Here is a 24,899-nt window from a genome sequence, read left to right as displayed (position 1 = left end):
AAATAGCAAAATACAAAAGCCCAAAAACCGCAAATGCTGGAAACCTGAAACTAAAAACAGAAAAAGCTGGAAATATTCATCAGGTCAGGCAACACCTGTGGAAAGAGCAGTTAACCTTTCGGGCATGTTCTGATGAAAGGACAACCCGCCAACATTTTCTATTTTCTGTGGGTGGTACTGTGGTTAGCACTGCTGCCTCACAGCACCAGGGACCCAGGTTCAATTCCTGGCTTGGGTCACTGTGTGGAGTCTGTATGTTGTACCAGTGTCTGCGTGCGTTTACTCCGGGTGCTCTGGTTTCTTCTCACAGTCCAAAAGATGTCCTGGTTAGGTGCGTTGGCCATGCTAAATTCTCCCTCAGTCTACCCAAACAGGCGTCGGAGTGTGGCGAGTAGGGGATTTTCACAGTAACTTCATTGCAGTGTTAATGTAAACCTACTTGCGTCAGTAATAGATAAACTTAAACTTAAAAACATTTTTCTATTTTTTCAATACTGCTCCTTTTTCTACATTCGGGGAGGCAGTGGCATAGTGGTATTGTCACTGGACTAGTAATCCAGAGACCCAGAGTAATGCTCTGGGAACCATTGTTCAAATCCCACCATGGTGGATGGTGAAATTCAAAAATCTGGAATTAAAAGTCTAATGATGACCATGAAACCATTGTCGATTACGGGAAAAACCCATCTAGTTCACTACTGTCTTTTAGGGAAGGAAATCTGTCGTTCTTGCCTGGTCTGGCCTACATGTGACTCTAGAGCCACCACAATGATTTGATTTATTATTGTCACATGTATTAACATATAGTGAAAAGTATTGTTTCTTGCACGCAGTACAGACAAAGCATATCGTTGGAAGGAAACAAGAGAGTGCAGAATGTAGTGTTAGTCATAGCTAGGGTGTAGAGAAAGATCAACTTAATGCAAGGTAAGTCTATTCAAAAGTCTGACAGTATTCGGGAAGAAGCTGTTCTTGAGTCGGCTGGTATGTGACTTCAGACTTTTGTATCTTTTTCCCGACGGAAGAAGGTGGAAGGGAGAATGTCCGGAATATGTGGGTCCTTAATTATGCTGGCTGCTTTGCCAAGACACCGGGAAGCGTAGACAGAGTCAATGGATGGGAGGCTGGTTTGCGTGATGGATTGGGCTTCATTCACGACCTTTTGTAGTCCCTTGCGATCTTGGGCAGAGCAGGAGCCATACCAAGCTGTGATACAACCAGAAAGAATGCCTTCAATGCTGCATCTGTAAAGGTTGGTGAGAGTCGTAGCTGACATACCAAATTTCCTTAGTCTTCTGAGAAAGTGGAGGCGTTGGTGGGCTTTCTTAACTATAATGTCGGCATGGAGGACCAGGACAGGTTGTTGGTGACCTGGACACCTAAAAACTTGAAGCTTTCGACCCTTTCTATTTCATCCCCATTGATGTAGACAGGGGCATGTTCTCCTTTACGCTTCCTGAAGTCATTGACAACCTCCTTCGTTTGTTGACATTGAGGTTTTGATCATTGACAATTGATAATTTTGAGGTTTGATAATTGGCAATGTGGTTGACCCTTAACTGCCCTCAGGGATGGGCAGTGAATGTTGGCCCAGCCAGCAATGCCCACATCCCATGAATGAATAGAAAATAATTAAAGGTTTTTACTGCATATATTTCATTGCACTTTACCACATATAAATGTGAGTTGCTGTTGATTTTTCCAGATTATTATTTACCTCATATTGCCTCTTTATTGCAATCGGATATCGTTCCAAGCCTTTCTTTCAGATATCACTGTCTCAATATATCGATTTTTCATTCAATTCTTGTCTGATAGTTACTGTTCTTCCATTTGGACAGCACATGATGAAGCATGATTTCTGGATTCATTTATTCATTGTTGTGCTTCTTTGAAATTAATATTCTCACTTCTGTCACTTGTGTCTTGTTTTAAAATCGACCAAACTGCCTGCTTTTCAGAAAGCAAATCCCGGGTGGTAAATTGAGTAGAATACAAAAGCAAAATACTGCAGACTCTGGAAATCTGAAATTAAAGACGGAAAATACCGGAAATTCTCGGCAGGTCTGGCAGCACCTGTAGAGAGAGAAACAGAAAAAATTGGGTGAATTGTATTTTTTTTTATTTGCTCTTGGGATGTGGGAATCACTGGCTGGGTCAGCATTTATTGCCCATCCCTAGTTGCCCTCGGAGGGCAATTAAAAGTCAACCACAATGCTTTGGGTCTGGACTCACATGTTGGCCAGACCAGGTCAGGACGGCAGATTTCCTTCCCTAAAGGACATTAGGGAGCCAGATGGGTTCTCACGACAATTGACAATGTTTTCATGGTTATCATTAAACTTTTATTTCCAGATCTTTATTGAACTCAAATTTCACCATCTGCCATGGTGGGATTCGAACCGGGTCCCCAGATCATCACATCGGGCCTCTGGGTTACAAGTCCAATGACAATACCATTACATCACCACCTCGCCAATAACCCCCTGTCTCTCCCCCCCCCCGCCGCCCTGGTAGAAAAGTCAGTCAACAGCTTGCTAACTTTAAAAAGGGCTGCCCTATAGCGATAATATGGTGGGGACAGCCTTGATAAGGTGAGAATGGAACTTCCAGTCCTTAGCACCCGTAAGTCCTGCCCTCGACCTCTGGGCACTGAATAATCCCAGCTGTGCCAGAATGCAGTCATTGTTGCTGCTGGGAGTCCAAGAGGAAAATCATGGATACGGGGGGGGGGGGGCGGATACAGAACTGTAAAGTAAGTCGGGGGGGGGAGGGTTTGCTTGGGGAGGGATCGGGGACCTTGGCGAAATAAGGAGTTGGGGGAAGGATTGGGTTCAAGTGACCAAGGATGGGGGTGAGGGGCAGAGGCTGAAAGTGGGGTACCAACCTGTGGAAGGTGCCCTGAATGGGCACAGGGAAACAAGAGATCCTCTCCCACTCCCCAAAAGGAGGTTTTCCTCCCCCCGCCCCCCCAACACTTAAATGGCCATTAATTAGCAATTTAAGGACCGCAATATAGGCCGGATATAGGCCGAAGGATGGGTGGCAGGCTGGGTGGCACCTTTCCCATTGCCAGCTCATGGGCAGGGTGATGGTTCAGAGCAAGATAGCTTAAGATGGCCATCAGTGGCAAAGTGTCGGAGGTCAGGACAAGGCACACAGAGTTACAGGGTGATGCGCTATCAATAAGGTGAAAGACTACCGATATGCCAATATAAGTGTAGGCTTTTATTCACAACAGAATCAGGAGCAGATCCCAACAATTAACCGACCTGGACTGAACAAGGGGGAGGAGACAGCCACCTTTATACTAGGTGCTGAGGGGAGGAACCAAACTGGAAGGGGATGTGTCCAGGTATGACAAACACACACAACGGTGGTCCATATAGGACAAAGGCACAACTGAGGTCCACCACACAGGGCTAGAGATGGTAGAAATTGGATGAGGCGAGGCTGTGAGGAAATGTGGAAGGTGACAATCTTGTGGCTTGCTGTCTGGGACACAGAAGCCAGTGAAGCATGATGTGCACCCAGATGATGTAATGCATGTCTTTAAGGTGAGGAGATAAGGTATGTGTTCTGAATGTTGAGCACTTCAACTGTCAACACTGTTGCATCAAAAGGGAAACTAATTAAATTAGTCGTTTCTGCGTTTTGCTATTCTTGTAATGGTACAAAAGCTGTATGTGCTTTCCAGCTGCGAGCGAAATCTTGAATAAAATGTAATACTTTATTGCAGTGATCGCAACCACAGCAGGACCTGCATTGAGGAAATCTGATTCTCTGCTTTTCTTTCCGAATACAAATGTTTGCATTTAGCTGCAAAATCTTATTCTGCTGACGTTTGCAGCACGACAGCTTTTGAATAAAATTCTCGCATTTCCCCCATTTCTCATTGAGCTGATCTCTGGTTTGCAACAACACCAACCCATTTGCCAGCGTTGCTGTGGTTTCAAACAACACGTGAGAGTGACGGCTTGGCTTAGTTGGCAGCTCTCTGAGTTAAATGACTGTAAGCTAAAGGTCCACCCTCAGCTAACAGTCCCAACGTGGGAGCAGATCCTTCAAATCAGATGTGAAAACTGAGGCCTTGGCTGCCCGTTTAATACAAAGAAAGAACAAAGAAAAGTACAGCACAGGAACAGGCCATTCGGCCCTCCAAGCCTGTGCCAATCATGATGTCCTAACTAAACTACAGAAAAAAACCTTCTGCCCTTACTCGGTCCATATCCCTCTATTCCCTCCCTATTCATGTGCCCATCCAGATGCCTCTTAAATGTTGCTAATGTGTCTGCTTCCACCACCTCCTTTGGCAGCGCGTTCCAGGCACCCACCACTCTCTGCGTGAAAAACTTCCCCCGCACATCTCCCTTAAACTTTCCCCCTTTCATCTTGAACCTGTGCCCCTTACTTCACTCTGGCCCCCGCCCCCTCTCTTAATGTCACCGGGAGTGGGTGGGATGGGGACCAGAACAAAATGTTTAGAAACATAGAAAAACTACAGCACAAAACAGGTCCTTCGGCCCCACAAGTTGTGCCGAACATATCCCTACCTTCTAGGCCTGCCTATAACCCTCCATCCTATTAAGTCCCATGTACTCATCCAGGACTCTCTTAAAAGACCCTATTGAGTTTGCCTCCACCACCACTGACGGCAGCCGATTCCACTCGCCCACCACCCTCTGTGTGTAAAACTTCCCCCTAACATCTCCCCTGTACCTACCCCCCAGCACCTTAAACCTGTGTCCTCTCGTAGCAGCCATTTCCACCCTGGGAAAAAGCCTCTGAGAGTCCACCCGATCTATGCCTCTCAACATCTTATCTACCTCTATTAGATCTCCTCTCATCCTACATCTCTCCAAGGAGAAAAGACCGAGCTCCCTCAGCTTATCCTCATAAGGCATGCCACTCAATCCAGGCAACATCCTTGTAAATCTCCTCTGCACCCTTTCAATCTTTTCCACATCCTTCCTATAATGAGGCGACCAGAACTGAGCACAGTACTCCAAGTGGGGTCAGACAAGGGTCTTATATAGCTGCATCATTATCCCCGGACTCCTAAACTCAATCCCTCGATTGATAAAGGCCAGCACACCATACGCCTTCTTAACCACCTCCTCCACCTGCGGGGCCGATTTTAGAGTCCTATGGACCCGGACCCCAATGTCCTTCTGATCCTCTACAGTACTAAGAGTCTTTTCCTTTATATTGTACTCCTTCATCCCATTTGACCTGCCAAAATGGACCACTACGCATTTATCTGGGTTGAAGTCCATCTGCCACTTCTCCGCCCAGTCTTGCATCCTATCTATGTCCCTCTGTAACTTCTGACATCCCTCCAGACTGTCCACAGCCCCACCAACCTTCGTGTCGTCGGCAAACTTACCAACCCATCCCTCCACTTCCTCATCCAGGTCATTTATGAAAATGACAAACAGCAAGGGTCCCAGAACAGATCCCTGGGGCACACCACTGGTGACCGACCTCCATTTAGAAAAAGACCCATCTATACACACTCTCCTTTGGGCAAGCCAGTTCTGGATCCACAGGGCAGCAGCCCCTTGGATCCCATGCCCTCTCACTTTTTCTAGAAGCCTTGCATGGGGGACCTTATCGAACACCTTATCGAACGTTTAGATGAGCATTAATAATCCTGTGGCAGTGCTGAAATCTAGTGAGCTCTCCCAATGTTCGTAGCAAGCACTTGCCCCTTGTGGGATAATTGAAATGATTTTTCATCGCACGAATGATTGAGTGCTCTGTTGTATACACAAACAAAATGCCTGCAGTTCTAATCGACACACCAAGTAGGTACTTCAGGTGAAGCGGTTCGAAATATTTCTCTGAGACGTAATAAAGCAAGATCCTCCATTCGTGAGAATTTTATCCCTGGTCCTTTCATGGAAGCTCCTTCCAGTTTGGGCTGTGACTCATCCAACTCTTCTCCCAAAGCTTTTCCGCATCATGAATTTGACAGCTGGACGGTTTCAGCATCGAGAATGAACTGAGGCTGATCCAAATGTTCCCTCTCTAACCATCTGAGTCACATCCCGTCTTGCCTTGCCTTAGGTGGCTAGTACCTAGCACCGAGAATAGGAAACAGAAGTTTATAAAAGGTATGAGAATTACATGATTTCAAAGCTGCAGCATTGACAGAAGCAGCTATTCGACTAAAAGTCCTGATTGTCAGCTTAAAATGCAGACAGTTTGCATGTGTGAAATTGTATTATTGACTTAGACCATCTTACATCTTCACACCCTGGCTCTATTAGATTCTACCCCTTGAACACACTATATTGGAAGACTGAACTTGGTTTTGACTCTCTGGCCGGGATTTTACCGACTGCCGCACCCATCGATGGGCGAAGCGAGCCGGTAAAATCGCGCGAGAGCCGAGAAATCAGGATCACGCCAGAAATGGGCGAGAGGCTGAATACATTATTCAAATTTATTTAAATGTTTATTTGCATCTGTTTAGTGAGCCCGGCACTGAATTGTCCGAGCTCACTTGTCTTTATGGCCTCGCCGGGAGAGGTTCTCTCCGGCTAGGGAAACACCTGCTCCCCATGAACAGGGAACAGTTGCGTTGGCCTCGCCAGTGGAACCGGAGGCCATTGAGACCCCCAAGGGAGACCAAGGGCAAGGAGGGCTGCACTTGGGCAGTGTTAGTCTGGCAGTATCACCCTGGCACCTTGGCACTGCCAGCCTGGTACCTGGGCAATGCCCAGCAGGCACCTTGGCACTACCCACCAGGCAATGCCAGGGGGTGGAGCCTATGGCAGTAGTGCCAGGGGGGAGTGGCATATGGGGGCAGGACTAGGCAGGGCCTATGGGTATGGGGCCAAATGGGCAGAACCTATTGTGTGGGGCCAGGGACGGGGCCTGAAAGGGGCAGCCTGATTGGGGGGGGGGCGCTGTGCACTCTGCGGATGCAATCATACCAGAGCTGTCGCTCTGCATATGTGACCGAATCGGGGGGGAAGGGGGGCATGATCGGTCTGGGCAGCAGGGGAGCGGCAGGGGCTAGATGTCCATGTATTGTGGGGCACGTGATCGGCACGTGGGCCCCTGAAATTGTGGGAGGGGAATTTGTTGAGGCTGCCTGCTGCAGCAGGGGCCTGACAACTCTTTATCTTTCTGTCAGACTCCTGCAGTTGCAATTATGTATGTGCAGCTTCAGAGGTCTACACAGGCACAGTAGCTCCCTCTACAGGCTGGATGGCGAATTAAGCCGAGCCCACAGCCTGCAGCAGCTAGAAATAGTCTACACCATTTTTTCAATGACTAAGTATGTACAATTGTGTGTGAAAACTTGCCCAAAAAATGCGATCAGGAACTCTCCCATTATTACACTAGCTGGACACTTAGAATCATTCTCGTAAAATTCCACCCTCTGGGTTCTTGTCCTCGACTTGACATGGCCATGTTAGATGGCTGAAAGCAAGTCAGAGCCTATTTTATATTTCTCAGTTCGAGATTAAAACCGTCATATGGTGCAGAACTTTAGGCAACATCAATACAAGAGGAATAATGACTGGATGCGAATGAGATGTGGATGCCGAGATGGATGTGTCGAGTAACGAGGAAGGGCAAAATGAGGAATCAGTGCAACAGGGGGTCAGAGAGGATCATGGGACTGTTGAAGAAAGTAGCCAAGAAGAGATTGAAATGATAAGGTCATCTATTATCAGAGAGGAAACGGAGTGAGGCGAATGGTATAGGTGGGATTGGCAGGGAGAAGAAGAAGAGGTCGGACTAAGAGCAGATGTGAAGATGCAGCAGGACTGGAAGAAGAATGAGTGACATTTGGGAGGAGATGGGTAAGGGTGATCAGCTAGCTCTGAATTGGCCCAAGTGAAATGGAAGAAGCCAGAGGAAGAAGATAAGAATTGTGAGAAATGCCAAATGGATTGCCGATCCACGGTTCCCAAAGGGGGCATGCTTGAAGGCAGGTGGGTTGAAAAATTCGCACCATCAGCCTGTGAGTCAGTTACCCACAACATCCTAGATCACTATCTCAGAGGTGGGATGGTGGGTGTTTGGGTGAGGGTGAGGTGGTGGGTGATGAGTGGTAGAATGATGGGTGCTGGAATAATGAGTGGTGGGTGTTGTCAGGTGGTGGGGTGAGGGAGGCAGGGTGGTGCAGCAGAGCTACCTGCCGATAAGCAGCAGATAGCCAATTCAGGTTTTTAAAGGCCTGTTAAGGCCTACTGTGGGGAGACGACTGAGATTTTCCTGTTAGCCTCCAGGTCCCCAGAGGCACTGGGGAAAAGGCCAGCTGCCTGGGGGTGGACCAGCATGCCTCTGACTTGGAGGCTTTCCTGCTTCTCTGGTTTCAGCTGCATCTGCAGCCCCGCTGCTGAGGGAAGCCCCCTCCACAAAGGTGGCCCAGCCACTCAGAGCATTTTGATTTTAAGACAGCTTACTGGTCCCATTGGCCCTGCAGCTTTGAGATCCTTCCCACTGACTGCCCTTACTTGGACAACAATCTGGCCATTATGGGAGGCACGGTAGACAGTGGTTAGCACTGCTGCCTCACAGCGCCACGGACCCGGGTTCAATTCCGGCCTTGGTCACTGTCTGTGTGGAGTTTGCACATTTTCCCTGTGTCTGCATGGGTTTCCTCCGGGTGCTCTGGTTTCCTCCCACAGTCCGAAAAGATGGGCTGGTTAGGTTAACTGGCCATGCTCAATTGCCCCTTGTGGCGGGATTTTCCGGCCACGCTCACCCCGAAACTGGAAAATCCCACCTGAGGTCAACGGACCTTTCCATGGTTCGCCCTCATCTGCTACAATTTCCATCGTCGGCAGAATAGGAAAATTCACCCCTTAGTGTCATGGGGATTAGCAGAGTAAATACATGGGGTTACAGGGATAGGGCCAGATTGGGATTGTTGTCAGTACAGGCTTGATGGGCCAAATGGTCTCCTTCTGCACTGTCCGATTCTATGATTCTATGATTATTGGCTAATCCGGGAAAAATCACAACTGGGTGACAGTTCCCCAATTAGTGTGGGCTTCTGACCTCCAGGTGACCCTTATGTCAGAGTCCTGATGGATACAAAGAAAATCCTGCCCTCTGTCATCCATTTTACACCATTACACACAAGGTCAACAGGTGTTAATGAAATGAAAGGTTATGCAAACATTTGCTTTGATCATTGAGGGGATTGGAGAGGAATTCTTCCAGAGGTATTTTTCACCATATTGGTATTTTTCTCTGGCCGTTGTTCCTTCCCCCCTCAGGAGATTACAGGGGGTGGGTGAGGGGTGGTTGTCGGGGAGTGTTTAGTCAACAATATTCCGGCCACCACCAGCTTGTGACAGGCTTGATGGACAAAGCTGGTCTTTCCCTGCACGTCAATTTTGTACGTCCACAAGGTTTTTGCTCCGTTTAATAATATATCGCTTACATTTTCCAGATGCCTCGACTTGCATGATGTCAGAGTGGATCAGCTGGTCCCCTTGCAGCCTCTCGTGCGGAATGGGAATGAGATCACGGGAGAGATACATTAAGCAATACCCCGAGGATGGCTCCCTCTGCACATTGCCCACTGAAGAGACAGAGAAATGCATTGTCAATGAGGAGTGTGGTAGGTGCATGAAAACGGATTGGAGGGGAAAGGACTGGAGTTATACTGCAGGCCAGTCAGCCTCTGAAAGGATTACAAAAAAAGACGAGAATATGTTTTGAGTAGACATTTTCCAAAGTCTGGGAAAAGGCATCTTTCATGACCCCAAGTCCCAAAGCACTTCAGAACCAATGAGGATTTTATTGGAGTGGATTTTATTCACAGTGAATTGGTTTGAGATAACAACTTGAATTTATATCATGCCTTTAACATAGTGGAATATCCCAAAGTACTCCCCAGGAATTTAATCAAGATGAAATTTAAGACTGAGCCATAAGAGAAGCTGTAAGGATAGATGACCAAAAACTTGATCAAAGTGGTAGATTTTAAGAAGTGCCTTAAAGAAGGGGAGAAAAATAGAGAGGTGGAGAGGTTAAGGGAGGGAATTTCAGAGCTTATGGCCTGAGACAGCTTAAGACATGATCACCAAACACAGAGGTCATGGAGGGTTGTAAGGCTGGAGGAGGTCACCTAGGGCATGGATGGGTTTGAAAACAAAGATGATGAAAACAAAGTGAGAAGGGATCTCATAGCAACTTATAAAATCCTAACAGGGTCATAAAGGGTACATTCAGAAAGAATGTTCCCAATGGTGGGAGTCCAGAACTAGGGGTCATAGTTTAAGGATAAGGAGTAAGTCTTTTAGAACGACGTGAGGAGAAATTTCTTCACCCAGAGGGCGGTGAATGTGTGGAATTCACTACCACAGAATGTAGTTAAGACCAAAATGTTGTCTGATTTCAAGAAGAAATTAGATATAGCTATTGGGGCTAAAGGGATCAAGGGATATGGGAGGAAGGGGAGATCAGGATATTGAATTCGATGATCAGCCACGATCAAGATGAATGACAGAGCAGGCTCAAAGAGCCGAATGGCCTACTCCTGCTTCTAGTTTCTATGTTTCTATGATCATTTAAAAATCAAGGTGTTTCCAAATGGGAGCCAGCAAAGATGAGATGGGAAAATGCAGGTTAGGATATGAGTGGCAGAGTTTTGGATGAGCTTAGGTTTTCAGAGGTTGGTAGATGGGTGGCCAGCCAGAAGAGTACTGGTACTAATGAGGGTTCCAGAAAGAGATGGACTGAGACAGGGACAGAGATGAGTGTTGTTATTACAGAGGTGAAAGTAGGAGTTAGGGTGATGGAGTGGATAGCGGATTGGGATTTCAACCCTGGGTGAAAGAGGATGCCAAAGTTGCAAACAAATAGATGACTGTTGACAAACTTCCTGCTGTATTCCTCATGCACCTTCTCTTCCTCCCCTGACCTTAGCATCAAACACTTGCTTTGTGACGGAGTGGGGAGAATGGGAAGAGTGCAGTGCGAGCTGCGGGATGGGCACCAAGAGGAGACAGAGAATGGTCAAGATGCATCCATCAGATGGATCCACGTGCAAAGTGGAAACAGTACAAATGGAGAAATGTGGGATGCCAGACTGTCGTAAGTATGAGGGCCAGCCAGGAGCCCAGACTGGGAATCTTATGTTAACACTCAAAGTATCTGTCAAATTCCAAATGTCACCAATAATAGTCCTTTAAAAAACAATGACTAGCTTTTCTTTAATTCTAGAACAAGGTAATTTATTAAACAGAATTCTAACAAACTGATATCGTTTAAAACTGAAATACCTTTTCCCTGTTTTTTCAATCAATATTGTCACTTTATCACAAGGGTTAAGTGCAGGAAGTTCTTCCAGACTGTTCCATCTGACCAGGGTATAGTTTTTTTTGATAGACAGTTACCTATGGAATTAATATGGATGAACAGAGAATTACATATTTCTTAACATGTCTCAACATTTTTGGGGTCAATTGTCATCCTCTTCCCCTGGGATGGTAATGGTTTTTAAAGGGGTCATTAGTAATGCGCTTGACATCATTTTGAATGTGGCCTATCTTGGGAGGACCGAGCAACACACTCTCCCAGACATTTCCAACAACTCAACATTGACCTCGCTTGCTTGTTACCTGCCGGCCTATAATAACAAAAGATACCAGGAGGGAAACTGGCCAACTCATGAATGTGAAAGGGACTCCTGTTGAATGGGAAGCCATGTTTACCTCATTGGTTAGTCAATGGAAAAGAAAATCGGCTCTAGTGTCAAAGGGGCTGTTGCTTTTAGAGGCCCAAATTGTGCGATCACTGCTGATTAATTTCACTGCACAGCTTCTAAAATAGAAGCACTCAAACCAAACTCCCTGAGGAACCTCACAATCCAGTGCATAGCCTCAAGCAGCTCAATTCTAAATGTGCTTCTTTCTCTTTATTCATTGGTTTCTCCTCTCTTAATTCAGGAAAGGTGCTGTCCTTAGCATTCTTATCTCAGTGGTGAATAAATCCTAAATCAGAGAGAACAAGATCTCTAAGTTTTGAAAATTAATGGGAGCACGGGTTTAAATTTTAAGGTCTGAATTTTAATTTTATGGCCAAGTATTAGTAGATTTCTGTGTCTGTGCACTGTTTGAGAGCAGATATCCACTCCATCTGACGAAGGAGCAGTGCTCCGAAAGCTTATGGTATTTGCTACCAAATAAACCTGTTGGACTTTAACCTGGTGTTGTGAGACTTCTTACTGTGTTCACCCGAGTCCAACGCCGGCATCTCCACATCAAGTATTAGTAGATCAGAAGCTCATTTTCCATCCCATCCAATTTTCATTAGCTTCACTGAAAGATTACTCGAAATGTAATAAATAACTAAGTTGTTAAATGACTCCTTTGTATCTGTTTTTAAAGTAGAGGCAGAGAGACAAAATGGAATTAGTAAATAATAAAGGGAAAATGTTATTGGATTTATTATCGGTGATAAAATTGTAACGGAGAAAATAATGGGACTTAAGAAAGGTAACCAGGGCTTGAGACTAGTAAAGGGAGTAGGTGAGGGAATTGCAAAAGCTTTAGTCATTGCCTCTAGAAACTAATAAACCTAAGATTGCTGCTCCTTGAGCAATATGTAACAATCGTCCCCAATGTCAATTACTTTTAACTCAAAAATAGTTAATCATTTCTTTAGATGCAATAACTAATTTCAAGTAATTTCACGTATTAGTTTTCCCTCTTTCTCTTGGCATCCCGCCATCCATTTTGGAAATGGAAGCGAAGAGAACAGAGACTGAGAATGGGAATTTCTAGCCCTCTACCCCCACCACCACCTGCCCCCCCCCCCACCCCCCCCACCGCCCCCCCCCCCCCCCCCGCCCCCCACACCCAGCCCCCACCCAATGGCATGTTTTGCAGCGGCGAAGGTGGCTCGCCATTGGCCGGTGGCGGGATCTTTTGGTCAGGTCGCTGTCAATGGGGTCTCCCATTGTTTCCACCAGGGAGGTCACAGTGGGGTTGCCATTGGTTGGTAGATTTTGCTGGTGGGAACGGCAGAAAATCCTGCCCTGAAATTCCATGGAAGTGCAACTGGGAGAAATGTTCATGAAAGGTCACCTGGTTTTCTTTGGGTTCTTATGATTCTCAAAATCTAGCACGATCAGGCAATCATAAAATTAAAGGGTTGGGTTTTCTGAACTTACTGAAGGTTCATAGGGAATATTTATGCTAAAATGTTGACCTGGGTAAGCACTGATCTGCATTAACGTTGTTATTCAGCAGAGTAGCTTTATAAATTTCCAACTTCTGTTCTGTATTTGGTATCAGAGACCATTCCCTGTATGCTGACACTCTGGTCAGACTGGAGTGACTGCAGCGTCACGTGTGGGATCGGCATGAGATCACGGTGGAGGATGCTGAAAACCCCAGCCGAGATTGGAGAATGCAACGAGGAGTTGGAGCAGGTGGAGAAATGCATGTTGCCAGAATGTCGTAAGTAGAAGTTCCCCAGACGTGAACCTTCCACCTGTGGCATCACATTGAATGCACTGGTGCAGAAATAGGCCATTTAGCCCAGTTGGTCAATGCTTGCATTTCTTCTCCATTCTCCCACCACTCATCATGTAACCCAGGCAGCACACGTTCTAATCCTTTCTTCCTGATGTGTTTATTAAATATCTTTTTAAAGGCACCAATGCTATTCGCCTCAACTACTCCTTGTAGGAACAAGTTCTGCATTCCAACTACTCTCTGAATAAAAAAGTTTAACCTGAATTGTTTAATTTTATGTATTAGTAACTATGTTATATTTCTGAACTGTAGGTTTGTAATCACCCCACAAGTGGAGACAATGGGCTGGATTTTCTGCCCTCCCCCGGCCCACTCCCCCCCCCCCCCCCCCCCCATGGCCTGTTTTGTGGTGGTGGAGGTGACCCACCATTACTGATGGCAGAGGTGGCCCACCATTGGCCAGTGACAGGATCTCCAGGTCCTGCTGCCGTAAATGGGGTTTCCCATTGTTTGCCCCTGTGGGGGTGGGGGGTGGGGGGGGGGGGGGGGTGGGTAGGGGTCACTGTCAACTGGAAAATCCCACCCAACATCTCTGCACCTACCCTACCAAACCCTCAATCATTTTAAAGACATCCATCAGGTCACCCCTCATTCTTCTCTTTTCTAGAGGAAAGAGCCCCAGCCTGTTCAGACTTTCCTAATAGTCAGAACTTTTTCATAATGTCTTCCGACAGAGAACTTGAAGACATTTATCAGCCTATTTTTGTTGCAACATTGCCTGATAGTCTCTGATGATGATGGGAGGTTTGGGCTGTGTTATTTACTATTTACTATTGGCTCACTCCCTCCACCCCGACTCCCATCAACTTATATCAGACAACATTGAACACAAATGGACAGAATATTACACAATTGATCCTTCCAGCGTTTACCACAATACTGGAATGGCTTCTACCTCACAATATATAGACTCCTCACTCTACCCAACTACTGTGCAATTTCTTGGGAGGGATCCTTGTTTAACCCTTGTGTCAGGGGGATTAGTAGGGTAAATATGAAGGGTTACGGGGATAGGGTCTGGGCGGGATTATGGTCGGTGCAGACTCAATGGGCTGAATAGCCTCCTTCTGCACTGTAGGGATTCTATATGTTGCAACAAATTACATTGAATGCTGTTAAGAATTTATATTTTCACGGTGACTTTTCTTTTCCAAACAAGAACCCTGATATTATAGTGTCCAAACCAAGGTAACACAAATTCCACCAATATGGTTTTTCTCTCTGCCACCCTCAGATCTTAAGTGGTTGGAGGAACCGAGGGTGAAAGGCCCTCAGGAGTGCATAGTGCTACCAATTGAGTTTAACCAGTCATAGTCAGAGCATCAGACAATCTTCTGTCTGCAAAGCCCAGTCACAAACTTCATTGCGGCAGAGGCTTGCAGAGGATTGCCCAGAGCCAAGTGGAAAGTGTAAGTTGCTGAGAGGTGGCAGTTAGGTCACATTCTTGCCGCTGATCCAAGAGACTTGAGTACGAAATTAAGAATGACACTCCACTTGCTGTGGTGCTGTTTTGTGGATGAGTTGTCAAACAGCCCAGTCTACCTTCACAGTGGACAGAAAATATCCCATGATTGCTATTTCGCAGAAGGGCAGGGGAATTCTCCACGGTGTCCTTACCCAATCTTTATCCCTCCATCAACATCAGTCATGATCCCGTTGCTATCTGTGCAAATATTGACTGTGTGTTCCCTATGTTATGGCGGAATCTATTTTTTAAATGTACTTAGAATCATAGAATCCTTACAGTGCAGAAGGAGGCCATTCGGCCCAAGGAGTCTGTACCATCCACATCCCACCCAGGCCCTATCGCCGTAACCCCACACATTTACCCTGCTAATCCCCTGACACCAGGGTCAATTTAGCATGGCCAATCAACCTAACGTGCACATCTTTGGACTGTGGGAGGAAACCGGAGCACCCGGAGGAAACCCAAGCAGACACGGGGAGAAAGTGCAAACTCCGCATAGTCAGTGACCCGAGACCGGAATTGAACCCGGGTCCCTGGCACTATGAGGCAGCAATGCTCACCACTGTGCCACCTTGCCACCCAAAACAATGGCACCCAACGTGGGGCCATTTCATTGGCTGTAAATTACTTGGGCCATTGTGGAAGGTGTGAGATGAATTCATATCTTTCTCTTTTAATGTGACAGGCTGACTGGGATTAATGTTGCAAAATCTTAAAGACTCATTGTTGTGGATCATGGTGCAAGCTGCAGATCCTCTTTGCCTCATGGAGAATGGAATGTTGAAATTCCACCACCTTTCTGGGAGGTTTCCTCTTGCTGTATCTCTGGCCAGACTGCCTCAGAAGGATCAGAAAACAAGACCAGATGTATATGGCCTTAGAGTACCAAAAATGCTGTTGGGCCTCCGCAGGGGCAGACACTCCGTCATTATAAGAAGCGATTATGCCAGGGAGTGTGAGAGATCTACCCCTTGAACATTCCCTTGTTCTTGGCTTTGCCGGGACCCCATTGCAATGCCACTCTCTGAGCACACCAGTGTGGACTATCAAGAGAATCCAGGACAGGTCTGCCATCTGTGGAAACTTAAAAAGTCAACTTCTGGTTAATGAGACTACTTTAGAAAGTGGGGCGGGTGAGGGGCCAGGTTGGGTGCCAACTGGAACCAGTTACTGGAAAGCTACCACACCAAGTCTCCAGATCTGGCAACAGACAACACCACTAATTGAAGCAAGTGAGTGACAGAGACGCATTGGTACTCTCACATACCCACAGGCTCTAGTTATCAGTTGCTTTCTTAATGATCCTCACCGCTCGCTCTGGGATCCTGGAATGTCAGGTCCTGTGCTGATTTTACTAAAAGTTTCAGTAATCAGGGGCAATAAGAGTAAAAATTTGACTTCCAATCTGTACCCCGCTCCCCCCACCTTACTCCCCCAGTTATCTTAAGTCCTTTGAGCACAGACCCTTCTGCCAGGAGAAACAGTTTCTCCTTCACTACTCAATCAAAAGACCTCATGATTTGAACATCAAGTCTCCCTGTTTCAATTGAAGGAATGTTACTCTCTGTAAATGTTTATGCTTTTCAGATCAATTGATTCACCCAGCAAGAATTAGCCTGTAATTCATTCTGAATGAACAAATCACCATCAATGGTTGAAGTTCCGGATCTTTAATGCTGTCAGGAACATTTACGCTCCTTTTTCTTTCCAATTGCAGCCACTGATTGCATGGTCTCCGAATGGTCAGAATGGTCAGAGTGCAATAAGTCCTGCGGGAAGGGTCATGTGATCAGGACCAGGATGATCAAACTGGAGCCCCAGTTTGGGGGGGCTCTCTGCCCCGAGACTGTCCAGCGCAAGAAGTGTAAAGTGCGGAGGTGTTCGAGGAGGCTGAGCGATGAAAAGAGGCGTCGCAAGGAAGCTCCAGAAAGGCAAAGGAATAAACAGATGAGGGGAGACCCCGAGATTCCAGAGCACACAGGTACCTGGTTTCCGAGTGAGGCATCAGGAATGTTTCTGAGTGAACCCAAAGTTCCGACATTGTTATTTCTTATGTGAATGTGGCACTGATGCTGTTTCCTTAGTTTCATGTTTTGTGTGGCTCAGCAGTCCAGCACAATGGGTTCAAGGCACAAATCTGAAGATTGAGAATACAGGTGTAGCCTAATCTGGCACTTCAACAACTTGCATTGATATAGTGTCTTTATCCTTGTTCTTCTTTAGGAACTTCTGATCTGGCACGATTTTTTAAGCAAAGGGTTGTAGTGAGGTCCTGCACTGATACAGCCTTTTCTATCGTCTCCTCCACCGTCAGTTTTCTGGGCAGCTTTTGTACAGATGAAGGGCAGTTCCACGTTCTGGTGTGGCACAGTGGTTAGCACTACTGCCTCACAGCGCCAGGGACCCGGGTTCAATTCAGGCCTCGGGTGACTGTCTGTGTGGAGTTTGCACATTCTCCCCGTGTCTGCATGGGTTTCCTCCGGGTGCTCCAGCTTCCTCCCACTGTCCAAAGATGTGTGGGTTAGGTTGATTGGCCATGCTAAATTGCCCCTCAGTGTCAGGGGGACTAGCAGGGTAAATACGTGGTGTTGAGGGGATAGGGCTTGGGTGGGAGTGTTGTCGGTGCGGGCTCAATGGGCCGAATGACTTCCTTCTGCACTGTAGGGATTCCTGTGCAGAATTTGGTGAACCAAGTGTTCAGAACCATTTCACATTGAGAAAGAACAGTGGGAAAAGGGGTGGAGAACCGGAAATCAGGAGGCAGTGCCAGGGTACCAGGGGGCAGTACCAGAGTGTCAGGAGCAGTGCTAAGGGGCAGTGCCAGGGAGCTGGGGCAATTCCAATGTCATGATGTGGAGATGCCGGCGTTGAAGTCTAACAACACCAGGTTAAAGTCCAACAGGTTTATTTGGTAGCAAAAGCCACTAGCTTTCGGAACAGGCTGTTCCTTCGTCAGGTGGGTGGGAGTTCTGGTCACAAACAGGGCACAAAGACACAAACTCAATTTACATGAATAATGATTGGAATGTGAGTCTTTACAGCTAATCAAGTCTTAAAGGTACAGACAATGTGAGTGGAGGGAGCATTAAGCACAGGTTAAAGAGATGTGTATTATCTCCAGACAGGACAGCTAGTGAGGTTTTGCACATCCAGGCAAGTTGTGGGGGTTACTCACATTGTCTCTACCTTTAAGACTTGATTAGCTGTAAAGACTCACATTCCAATCATTATTCATGTAAATTGAGTTTGTGTCTTTGTGCCCTGTTTGTGATCAGAACTCCCACCCACCTGACGAAGGAACAGCCTGTTCCAAAAGCTAGTGGCTTTTGCTACCAAATAAACCTGTTGGACTTTAACCTGGTGTTGTAAGACTTCTTACTGCAATTCCAATGTGCCAGGGCCAGTCCCAGGGTGCTGGGGGGCAGTGCCAGGGAAGGGCGCTTCAGTTGGCGAAGACATGCAATATTCCCCAGGTGTGTGTGGGGGTGGGGCAGGGGGGCAGAAACATGTCCCGCAGTGTCCTGTGTTGGGGGTGTTCCCTAGGGTGCGGGTGGTTTCCGTCTTCATGAGGGGGGCTTTTTCTTTCTTTTAGGGTGCCCCAATCTCCGGATAGCCACCGCTGACAGTTCTATCAGACCCCACCCACCAACGTGATGGCACGAGACATGCCTCCAGCATTTCTTTTACTAAGTTCTGGAAAATAGGGAGCGGAAAGGCAGCTGTGCAGCTGGTCCCAGATTTCTTGCCTGGTCCAGCACTTGGAAATTTTCACCCATGACGTGTGGTGAGGGTCACTTGTTTGAGAGGAACAGGTGACGTTTTGCCTATGGTTCCCAAAGCTGTCCAACACTGTGGGTTTTCCTCAACTGCAGCGGGATTTTCCAACCATGCTCGTCCCAAAACCAGAAAACCCTGCCCGAGGTCAACGGTTAGCACTGCTGTCACACAACGCCGGGCACCCGGATTTGATTCCCGGCTTGGGTCACTGTCTGCATACTGTACGTTCACCCCGTGTCTGCGTGGGTTTCCTCCGGGTGCTCCAGTTTCCTCCCACAGCCTGAAAGACTTGCTGGTTAGGCCATGCTAAATTCTCCCTCAGTGTCCCTGAACAGGTGCTGGAATGTGGCAGCTAGAGGATTTTCACAGTAACTTCATTGCAGTGTTAATGTAAGCCTACTTGTGACACTAATAAATAAACTTGAAACTTAATTACAGCCATCATTTACGCAGCAGCCCCAGACATGAGGTGAGAGGCATGCCCCCGCCCCCCCCCCCCCACATCTGCACCCCACCGCCCAAAACATCATTGACCCCATTGCATTTATAAGGATGATGCCAGAACTCAACTGTCAGCAGCGCCTGAACAGGCTGGGGCTTTTCCCCCAGTAATGAGAGATGGTTGAAGAATAGCCTGATAGAGGTCTTTAAGATTGAAAGGGAGTTTTGATGGGGAAGAAGTTGGGATCTTTCCACCTGAAGGTGAGTCCAAATCTAAATCTTTTGTCTTCGACAATCACTAATAATTCTGATAGAGAATTCAGGAGAAACGTCTTCATCCAGAGGGATCAGTGTTGGGGCCACAATTGTGTACAATTTACATAGATGATTTGGAGTTGGGGACCAAGTGTAGTGTGTCAAAGTTCACAGATGACTCTAAGATGAGTGGTACAGCAAAGTGCACAGAGGACACTGAAAGTCTGCAGAGGAATATTGATAGTCTAAGTGAGTGGGCAAGGGTCTGGCAGATGGAGTACAATGTTGGTAAATGTAAGGTCATCCATTTTGGCAGCAATAACAGCAAAATGGACGATTATTTAAATGATGAAAAAATTGCAGCATCTGCTGTGCAGTGGAACCTGGGTGTCCTTGTGCAAAATGTTGGTTTACAGGTGCAGCAGGTAATTAAAGAAAAGTAAAGTTTATTTATTAGTCACAAGTAAGGCTTACATTAACACTGCAATGAAGTTACTGTGAAATTAAGAAGGCAAATGGAATTTTGTCCTTCATTGCTAGAGAGATGGAGTTTAAAAATGGGGAGGTTATGATATAGCTGTATAAGGTGCTGGTGAGGCCACACCTGGAGTACTGTGTACAATTGTGGTCTCCTTACTTGAGAAAGGATATACTGGCACTGGAGGGGATGCAGAGGAGATTCACTAGATTGATTCCAGAGTTGAGAGGGTTGGCTTATGAGGAGAGACTGAATAGACTGGGAATATACTCATTGGAATTCAGAAGAATGAGAGGAGATCTTATAGAAACATATAAGATTATGACTGGAATTGATAAGATAGAAGCAGTGAGGTTGTTTCCACTGGCAGCTGAAACTAGAACTAGGGGGCATAGCCTCAAAATAAGGGGAAGCACATTTAGGATTGAGTTGAGGAGGAACTTCTTCACCCAAAGGTTGTGAATCTGTGGAATTCTCTGCCCAGTGGAGCAGTTGAGGCTACCTTGATGAATGTTTTTAAGGCAAAGATAGATAGATTTTTAAACAGTAAAGGAATTAAGGGTTATAGTGAGCGGGCGGGTAAGTGGAGCTGTGTCTACGAAAAGCTCACCCATGATTTTATTGAATGGCTGAGCAGGCTCGAGGGGCCAAATGGTGCTAGTCCTTATGTTATGTAATGAGAATGTGGGGGGTGTTTCTCCCATCCCACTGCGCTACTTTTTTAAGTGCGGCAGGCCGGGGGACTCTAGCGGAGGCCGATTCGCACTGAGTGTCCGGGCCTCTGTGATTGAAATCTCCGGCCCGCTTGCCTCTCTCCCCCACCCCCAGCCAGGAGTGGTTCACTCCAGCGGAATTTAGCACAGTGGGGAGCTGGCGGCCTGATCCTGCTGGAGTGAAGGGGGGGGGATCAAGGCCCCCCAGAGGTTCAGCTGCCGGGGGGTGTGCCCTGGGTCCCCTGGCATTGCCCGAGGGGCAAAGTGCCAATGCCCATGAAGCACCTTGGCACTGCCCACCAGGCATTGGACTGTGTCAAGGGGCGGGGCCTAATGGGGCAGGGCCTGATGGGGGAGGTGGATCCTCTGGGGGAGGCGATCGGTGGGGGTGGGGGGGTACCACTGCCGCTCTGCATTTTGGGCTGAGTGACAGAGGGAGAGAGGCTGGGAATTGGGGTGGGGGGGGGGGGCAGCCTGCTTGGGGAGTCGGGGCTGCAGTGGGGGGGGGGGGGGGGGGTTGACGCAGCTGGTGGGGGGGATCGGGGGGATGGAGGTGGGGGAGTGGGCGAGGCTGGCCCGTGCATGTTTGTGGGACCAGCGATTTGGCCATGGGGGTGGGTGGGGACTGAGGGACGGCGATGTGGGGTCACGGGGCTGGCCAATGATTGTGCTGGCCAGCAATCGGGAGGCTGGCAGACAGGGGCCACTGCGCATGCGCGGCCTCTCGGGTGGGACAGGCCCTGCACCCTGATTTTTGCACTGATTCACGTGAGTGCACTCTGCAGTGCAGAGTGTGGGAGATTCATTTTTAAACTCCCGCTGAAAGAAACAGCGGGATTTATTCCAGTTTTTACATGAATTTAACACTTAGAATGTCTTTGGGAGAATCACCCCCGTGGAATTTGCTACAACAAGGAGCAGTTGAGGTAAATATGATCGATGCATTTAAAGGAAAGCTAAACAAACACGTAAGGGAGAAAGGAATGGGAGGATATGTTGATGGGGTGAGGTGGAGGAGGGTATGGACTCAGGTCATGTAGGACGTAAATAACAGCACAGTCCAGTTGTCCCGTCATGGTTTGTTCATATAAACTGCATCGTTGGCATTGCTGCCTCACAGTGCCAGCGAATCAGGTTCGATTCCAGCCTCGGATGACTGTGCATGTGGAGTTTGCAAGTACTCTCCGTGCCTGCGTGGGTTTCCTCCGGGTGCTCTCACAGTTAAAAGATGTGCATGCTGGATGGATTGGCCATGCTAAATTACCCCTTAGTGTCTGTTATGATTCAGGAAGCCCGACTGGAAAATAACATAGTTTATTACAGAATGCAAAGTAAAGCCATTACCGTGGCGTACACACACTAGTCCCTGCCTGGGACTACAGATCAGCAGGCCCAGTCTTGAGCCTGCCTGTTACCTGGGGAACACATACTCAATGAGCCCCACACGGGGATCCATCAGTGATTCCCCACAGACCTCGAGGGGTTATCACAGTGTCCAAAGATGTGTAAATTAGGTGGATTAGCCATGGTAAATCCATGAGATTATGGGGATAGTGAAGGGGGGAGGGCCTAGGTAAAGTATTCCTTTGGTGACTCAGGGCAGACTCGACGGGCCAAATGGCCTCCTTCTGCTCTGTGGGGATTCTATGATTCGATGAAATTTCGACCTCCGTTGAGTGACGCTGGCTGTCTTCCTTTGTCTCCAGGGTGCAAGATGAGACCATGGACAGCGTGGACTGATTGTAGCAAGTTCTGCGGAGGAGGCATTCAGGAGCGTTTCATGGTCGTCAAGAGAAAATATCGCACCTCCCAGATCACCAGCTGCAAGGACATGAAGGAAATCCGCGCATGCAGCGTTCACCCCTGTTAGGAAGTGCGGCAGGCTGCCCTCACCCGCGAATAGGTGCACTGCTTTTTTTTAAAGTGACGGAGAAACTCTCTCGCTCTTTCTGACACAGAACATTTCTGTATCCCTAACATTTATAAATGTTACAGTATCACTGTATACACACACACACACGCGCATACACACACACACCTGTACCTACACACTAGCACGCGAGACGATTAAAAAGCAATTTGAACTCTTTAACCTGTGGTTACGTTTTCTTTTTAAATTTTTTATGCACTGGTCTGCAGTGTTACCTTCTTGAATTTTAAAATCCTTGCTGTCGTAGCGTTTGGTTGTGAGAACTGTTTTTTTTTTAAACGTTAAAAAAGATCCATTTATTATATGAAATTTAGATGCCTTATCAAAGGAACATTTGCTGTTTGCTCTTTAGCGATAAGGAGGAGTATAAAAAAGAAACTTAATGAAACTTAACACTTAAAAACAAAAAAATTTATTTTGTCTATTGTCACATTTTGTGGTATCTTTACTGTTGCCCTAGGTGACAGTGTCACAAACGTGTATTCGACCAAAGTCTTTGTGCGAATTTTCGGAAGTTCTTCAGTGTTGTTATTTGTTTGTTGAAATATCAATCGATACACTGAGAGTGTGAGCGAGTGCGAGTGTGAACGAGGTCAAATAGTTACAAGGCACGCCCAGCCTATTTTACCGTTTGTAAAAAAAAAATGAGGAAAAAAAAAAGAAAAATATATAATTTTGATGATGTATTAACTTGTCCGGTTACCATGTTTGACAATAAAACAAAATGGCAATAATATTTCTGGGTTTTTATTCTCAATTCCGTTGGCAGAAACTATGGTCTGGATCCTGCTGGGAATATGACACTATGTGAACCACACCTGCTGTTATTAATCCGGAAATCATCCAAAGAGTTCAAGAATTAAAAGTTTTGTATGTCCAGAACCTGCTGGTTGATTACGACACCTCTGCACTGTTGGTTTCACACAAATACACCTCACCCGCAGCTGCCCTTTGGTTTTCAAGGACATAGAGTCAGAGAGCAATACAGCTGGGAAACAGGCCTTTCAGCCAACTGATCCATGCTGACCATGGTGTCCTCCCAGCTAGCCCCAATTGCCGACATTTGGCCAATATCCCTCTAATCCTTTCCCATCCATGTACTTATCCAAATGCTTTTTAAATGTTGCTATTGTACCTGCCTCAACCACTTTCTCTGGCAGCTCATCCTAAATATATGCACCACCCTTGAAGATGTTGCCCCTCAGGTCCCTTTAAAATTTTTTCCCTCTCACCTTTAACCTATGCCAAAGAACAAAGAACAGTACAGCACAGGAAACAGGCCCTTCGGCCCTCCAAGCCTGTGCCGCTCATTGGTCCAACTGGACCATTCGTTTGTATCCCTCCATTCCCAGACTGCTCATGTGACTATCCAGGTAAGTCTTAAACGATGCCAGCGTGTCTGCTTCCACCACCCTACTTGGCAGCGCATTCCAGGCCCCCACCACCCTCTGTGTAAAAAACGTCCCTCTGATATCTGAGTTATACCTCGCCCCTCTCACCTTGAGCCCATGACCCCTCGTGATCGTCACCTCCGACCTGGGAAAAAGCTTCCCACTGTTCACCCTATCTATACCCTTCATAATTTTGTACACCTCTATTAGGTCTCCCCTCATTCTCCGTCTTTCCAGGGAGAACAAGTCCAGTTTATCCAATCTCTCCTCATAGCTAAGACCCTCCATACCAGGCAACATCCTGGTAAACCTTCTCTGCACTCTCTCTAAAGCCTCCACGTCCTTCTGGTAGTGCGGCGACCAGAACTGGACGCAGTACTCCAAATGTGGCCTAACCAGCGTTCTATACAGCTACAACATCAGACTCCAGCTTTTATACTCTATACCCCATCCTATAAAGGCAAGCATACCAAATGCCTTCTTCACCACCTTCTCCACCTGTGCTGCCACCTTCAAGGATTTGTGGACTTGCACACCTAGGTCCCTCTGTGTTTCTATACTCTTGATGGCTCTGCCATTTATTGTATAACTCCCCCCTACATTAGTTCTTCCAAAATGCATCACTTCGCATTTATCTGGATTAAATTCCATCTGACATTTCTCCGCCCAATTTTCCAGCCTATCTATATCCTGCTGTATCGTCCGACAATGTTCATCGTTATCCGCAAGTCCAGCCATCTTCGTGTCATCCCTAAACTTGCTGATAACACCAGTTACACCTTCTTCCAAATCATTTATATCTTTCACAAATAACAGAGGTCCCAGTACAGAGCCCTGCGGAACATCACTGGTCACAGACCTCCAGCCGGGACAAGACCCTTCGACTGCTACCCTCTGTCTTCTGTGGCCAAGCCAGTTTTCTACCCATC

The 24,899-nt window shown here is 47.1% G+C and overlaps 1 protein-coding gene across 2 annotated transcripts in view; it reads left to right on the top strand.

Annotated features, from left to right (window-relative positions):
* spon1b (spondin 1b) overlaps positions 1-23,314 on the top strand; it is a 334,634-nt gene extending 311,320 nt beyond the window's left edge. For both annotated transcript variants that reach the window (XM_078220918.1, XM_078220916.1), the window contains 5 exons: positions 9,422-9,592; positions 10,903-11,070; positions 13,275-13,439; positions 16,703-16,966; positions 22,356-23,314. In XM_078220918.1, the coding sequence (XP_078077044.1) occupies positions 9,422-9,592; positions 10,903-11,070; positions 13,275-13,439; positions 16,703-16,966; positions 22,356-22,519 (932 nt within the window). In that variant the 3' untranslated portion in view covers positions 22,520-23,314. The remainder of the gene's footprint in view (positions 1-9,421; positions 9,593-10,902; positions 11,071-13,274; positions 13,440-16,702; positions 16,967-22,355) is intronic.
* Positions 23,315-24,899: the final 1,585 nt, after the last annotated feature.

Source organism: Mustelus asterias, chromosome 9 (genome assembly GCF_964213995.1).
Source record: "Mustelus asterias chromosome 9, sMusAst1.hap1.1, whole genome shotgun sequence".
In the NCBI taxonomy this organism is placed as follows: Eukaryota; Metazoa; Chordata; class Chondrichthyes; order Carcharhiniformes; family Triakidae; genus Mustelus; species Mustelus asterias.
Note: the sequence above shows the minus strand (reverse complement) of the source record. Positions and strands in the feature narration are given on the sequence as shown.